The sequence below is a fragment of the Priapulus caudatus genome, unplaced genomic scaffold (genome assembly GCF_000485595.1).
Source record: "Priapulus caudatus unplaced genomic scaffold, Priapulus_caudatus-5.0.1 Scaffold957, whole genome shotgun sequence".
NCBI classification, from domain to species: domain Eukaryota; kingdom Metazoa; phylum Priapulida; class Priapulimorpha; order Priapulimorphida; family Priapulidae; genus Priapulus; species Priapulus caudatus.
In genome coordinates this window covers 111,197-116,463 of record NW_014578018.1, presented here as the reverse complement: position 1 = coordinate 116,463, position 5,267 = coordinate 111,197, and the positions used below count along the sequence as shown (strand labels likewise).

General features: G+C 48.7%; 1 protein-coding gene across 1 annotated transcript in view; it reads right to left on the bottom strand.

Moving 5' to 3' along the window:
• Positions 1 to 2,364: 2,364 nt before the first annotated feature.
• Positions 2,365 to 5,267, bottom strand: part of LOC106814655 — a gene marked incomplete at its 3' end in the record, with an annotated part of 43,674 nt that continues 40,771 nt past the window's right edge. The window contains 7 exon segments of the mRNA XM_014818999.1: positions 2,365 to 2,455; positions 2,698 to 2,745; positions 3,092 to 3,175; positions 3,490 to 3,624; positions 3,984 to 4,112; positions 4,356 to 4,508; positions 4,818 to 5,105. Of these exon segments, the coding sequence (XP_014674485.1) occupies positions 2,365 to 2,455; positions 2,698 to 2,745; positions 3,092 to 3,175; positions 3,490 to 3,624; positions 3,984 to 4,112; positions 4,356 to 4,508; positions 4,818 to 5,105 (928 nt within the window).

Genomic DNA, 5,267 nt, shown 5'->3' with positions numbered 1-5,267 from the left:
CAAGTGAAGAAGACACAAAGAGATATGGGAACGCAGGCGGTGGGGTATGTGACGCACGCGCGATTCTTACATGCGACCCCCCGTAGCGTTTCCCTGCGCTTTTCCACGCATCCTGCACTCACCAGCCATATGCCCCAATCGCTGACAATTATAGCAACGTACAGGCGCACGTGGTGGCATCGAGGGGAACCGCTGCGGATAAGGTGGGGCGGGTAACAAAGGTGCATTCGTATCGGGTTGACGAGTATCAACAGACGATGACTGACTGGTAACCATAGCACGTACAGCTGTCATTGCGGCTGCAAAATCATTCTTAACACTAATTAACATCTCCGTATGCTCCTTCATTAAGGCGGTGAACTGCTTGAGTTGGTGGGTCATAGCTTCATATTCGCTAGTACGAGACACCTCTTCATTACGTGAGACGCGTCGCACTTCCGAATAATTCGCCACCCCCGCACCCTCGTCGCTCGTACCTACCGTGGGCTGATGAGCGGCGCGTGTACGGTGGATCGCTCCTAATTCTGCCTCGACCACTGTTTGCGCAACACAAATTTCGACTGCCCGTTCCAACGTTTGAGGTTTAGACTTAATTAACGCGCGTTGAGATGGAACTAAATTTAAAGCTGCGGTAAAAATCTCAATTAAACGTGTCTGAAAAGAATGCTCATTACGGTTAACATGAGGGTAGGCACATTCGGCGAGTTCTACCAAACGCTGAGCACACGCGCGCGGACTCTCATTACGATTCTGCCGAAATTCGTTTAACGCTGACTGCGCGCGCGGAATGTCAGCCGGGTTTAAATATTGCTTCTGCAACAGTTGAAACATGTGTAACCACGTCATACCCGGCTCGGCGAGCAACTGGCGTCGCGCAAACTGGGCAGCCCCATCAATGAGTGACGATAACGCTAACGAAAGAAACTGCGTATCACTTACGGTTATCTGCACTCTTACCAACTGTAATGCTTCACGCCACTGCGCGAAACTCACCTGTAACGGTCCCGGCGCGCCCGAGAACTTCGGTATCGACCCACGCAATTCCGCTAATCTTAACGATTTATCAACATTCTCGCCTATTGTATCAAGCGAGGGTCGCAAAGCTTGACCAAAAACAGACGCTAACTGCGTTATAGTGAAGGCAGATTCCGGGGGTGGAGGCAGCTGTAGCGATGCGATTTCAGGCTCGATTTGATAAACCTGCTGCTGTAAAGGCGGCATATTATCGTAGGGATTTAGAGTAGCGTCAGCGAGAAACGGGGATGCCGTATCGTCGCTAGGAGGGGAGAGATGGGTAGCCATGGCAAGAATAGAGTTACATAAAAGTCAAACAACGAACACGTTCAGAACTGAAGTAATAGCACGCTACGACGTTTAAATTTACAATTATAACGCTGGTAACAAATGGTAGGCTTACCCGTCTATCGTTAGTTTCTCGTACGGAAGTCCTTCTCGTCTGGCTCAAGGTTCAATCGTGATCGCCACAGTATAGTGGTAGTGTCTATACGTTATCGCAAAGAAGACCCAGGGCGTACACGAAGTCACGGCAACCAATGTAGACTTTAGAATCTTCGTCTTACAAGAAGTGTATAGAAATGTTAACACTTATATTCACCAGAGAAGAAATGTAGACAGTGCCACAAAGAATAGATTTATTCAGGAAAGCTCCTGTAGTTATTAGAGATACACGTACTACGGTACACGGAGAAGTGCTGAAGAATTATACACAGTGTGAGTGCAATTTACACAGCTATAAGATACTACGTTTAGAAATATAGGAAGTTATTGCACGTACTAAAAAATAGCTTACTACGATAGAACGAATAAGAACACAAGACAGTTATAGGTCCATAGCGGCATATAGATCTATGTGCATAAGAAGAAGAACCTTAAGCCATTAGGTAAGAAGGCTTACATACTCACAGACTGGTAACAACGCACGTCGCAGGCACTGACAATGTTAGCACTCAACTCAAACTCAAACTTAACTAACTGTGCTCGCCTCGACTGTCCCATATATACACGCTTAAATTAGCAGCCACGAACCCTCCCTCCAAACAAGGGAACCATCCTTGGACTCGAAACTTAACCAGCAGATGTCGATTTAGATTCCTATGTACACGCTATGCACACGGTCAGTTTATGTGGGNTCGTGTCTACAATATATATATATATATATATATATATATAGAGAGAGAGATTTTTTTATTTATTTAAAGGAACAATATGCTCAAATTCGCACGATAAGACAAATTTGTTATCGTTCTAATCACCGCGAGGTAAACTTGCACCGATCTGCTCTCCTAACTTCTACTCATCAATCGACTTTCTTGAAACCCCACCAGCCTTGTAAATCACGCATACCCGGTGGCTGCTTCTTAGACTTCTTCACGAGGTTTGCCTCTCTGCTCATAGATGGCGCTGTCGGCACGGTCCCGGGGTCGCTCACTGGCACCTGCAATGAGCGTCCAAAGCTTAGTGACGCAAGAACCAACGTCGACAGTGTTAGGAATGTTATTACATCTACGTTCTCTCGAGCGTTTTGCTTCTCGACGACTTCACGAAATCACAATGGCCTTCGATGTTCTACTGACGTCATCGCGGTTTGTTACCGATCAACACCAACGAGCAAGCATGAACCGAGTTCGGCAGTTGCCGAAGGGGCGCGATTCAACAGGGGAGTTGACCTCCGCATACCTGCACGTAGGGATTGCGGTGCATTGACTGAGATGACGCCGCCGCATTCTGAAAACAACGTGTTAGCCAATGTAGTTCACATCAAAATGAGCAAGGTCGTTTGCATGCGCACACGCACGCATGCCCGCCCGCACGCACGCTCGCACGCATGCTCGTCCGCACGCATGCATGCACGCACACACACACCGACATTGCTGGGGGTATCGATTCCTCACAGCGCACACGGGTTTACATACTGCAGGATTAAACTAACATCAGTTTAAATTCTAGTGCTTAAACGTAGACAGGCACTAACGAGTGTAAGCAACGGTGTGTAAGTTTAAACTTTGAGCAGTAAATGCTTCTTCACCACGCACAAGCTGCAGAAGTGACACACGCATGACAGCTACAGTACCTGCTGCACGTAGGGATTCGGATAAACTTGAAGCCAGCTGGAATCCTGGGTAGAGGTGTTCAGGCTTTGTTGGCCATCCTGAAACTAGCAATGTCATTTATTTACGTGTGCAGATGGGACAGATATAACACTTATGAGCGACAAATACTAATGAGAAAGAGATGGCGAGAGCAAGAGAGACAGAGAGAGAGAGAGACACACACACAGAGAGAGAGAGAGAGAGAGAGAGAGAGAGCAACGAGACAGAGAGAGAGAGAGACGAGGAGCGGAAGAGACAGAGAGAGAGAGAGAGAGAGAGAGAGAGAGAGAGAGAGAGGGGAGAAAGAAAAACAGGATAGACAGAGATAGAGATAGAAAGAGATTATTAAAGACAGTAGAGGTTTGGCGAACAGACGTACGTTTGTTTGCAAGTAAACCCTCGCCAGGGCGCGCTTCGACAATGGCGTTCCTCTCCCTGCTGCTTTCTTCTCCACTACTTCCTTCTCTCCTTTCTCCTCGAGTGCTGTGATCTTGTTATGAAGGAAGGTCTCGTTCTACGACATTTAACGGATGCAACGACCAAAACATTAGTCATCGAACTACGAGGCAAATCATACGATATGTGATTCATTTAATATTACGAACTCTAAAATGCAAGAACAGCCAGACAAAGCCATATTTGTTTGCCACTGGTGAGGTGTATAATATAAATAGGCAAGTAAAGTCAATGTTCAAGGCAAAGATTTGTATAAGCACTTGTGCACATTTGAACGCACTCTTTTCTACGTGAATATTGTGTAACAACAACCAAGTAGTTTTATTGGAAATCGTTTGCTACGCAACTTGATGGCAAAAGATAGCAGTGTCTAACTCGAATATTGGTACCTAGGATGAATGAAACGTCGTCTCTCACCTTTTTATAAGCTTTGACCTCGTCGAACAGTTTTGCCTGCAGTTTCTTCAGGTGTGCAATCTCGCTCTCGCGCTCCGACTCACGCGCAATCTCCTGCTGCAGCGTCTGCTGCGCCTTTTCCAGCGCCTCCTGGTGGGAGATGCGAACAACGCACATCAACGTTAACAAACATGGAATTACCATATTTCGTTCGTGAACACACACGGAATCTCACGCAATCACACCTGGCATAATGTTATGTGCATGAACTACCATGAAACCTCACACAATAAAACCCAAAGTAATGTTACATCTATGTCCTACCATTGAACCTCAGACATCACACCCAACATAATGTTACATGTACGCACGCACGCATGCACGCACACACACCTTGATCTCTCCCATCTCGCTGTTCTGCATCTGCGTCGTTCCCTTTGGTTTCGCGTCCGTCTGCAAATTTAGCAGACGTTCGATCTCGCTCTGAAGTTCCGACTCGCTCGCTAACTTCACCTGCAGCGTCTGCTGCGCCTTCTCCAGCGCCTCCTAGTGGTGGGTGACACAAACATTACACATGTTAGCAAACACAGAAAGTTTCACGTGGGACACAACGTTACATAGCATTGCATATACTGCATCTAACCTCCACCCTCGCGCACGCACACACACGCACGCACGCACGCGCACCCTCACACACGGACGCGCGTGCACCCTCACGCACACACACATGCACGCACGCGCACCCTAACGCACGCACGCACACATGCACACACACTCTCGTGCATGCACGCACTCGCACGCACTCGCACGCACGCACGCACGCACACTCGCACCCGCACGCATGCACGCACACACTTTGATGAGGCTCATCTCCTTGCCCTGCATCTGCACGGATCCTCTCAGCTCATCGTTCTCCTGCGTCAGTACTCGCACGTTCCTCGCTCCGCCCTCCTCCTCCGCCGCTGATGCTGCGGTGCTGCCACCTCCGCTCACCTCCGCCCACGACGACAGCGCGAGGGCGTCGTCGTCCGTTGTCGCCTCGAGAACGAGGCCGTTGTAGTAGGTGGCGCCGGTGGTCGTGAGGGAGGAGGCGGAGCCGCAGCGCTGAAGCCGGCCGAGCTTAATACTCAACTTTTCACATTCCTGCCGAGAGAGAAAGATGAAAAGATAACGCATAGAGCAGACAGGGAAGGGGAGAAAAAGAGAGAGAGAGAGGGGGAGCAAGAGAAAGAGAGAGAGAGAGAGAGAGAGAGAGAGAGAGAGAGGAGGAGGAGAGAGATACTATAGAGAGGAGAGGAGGAGGAG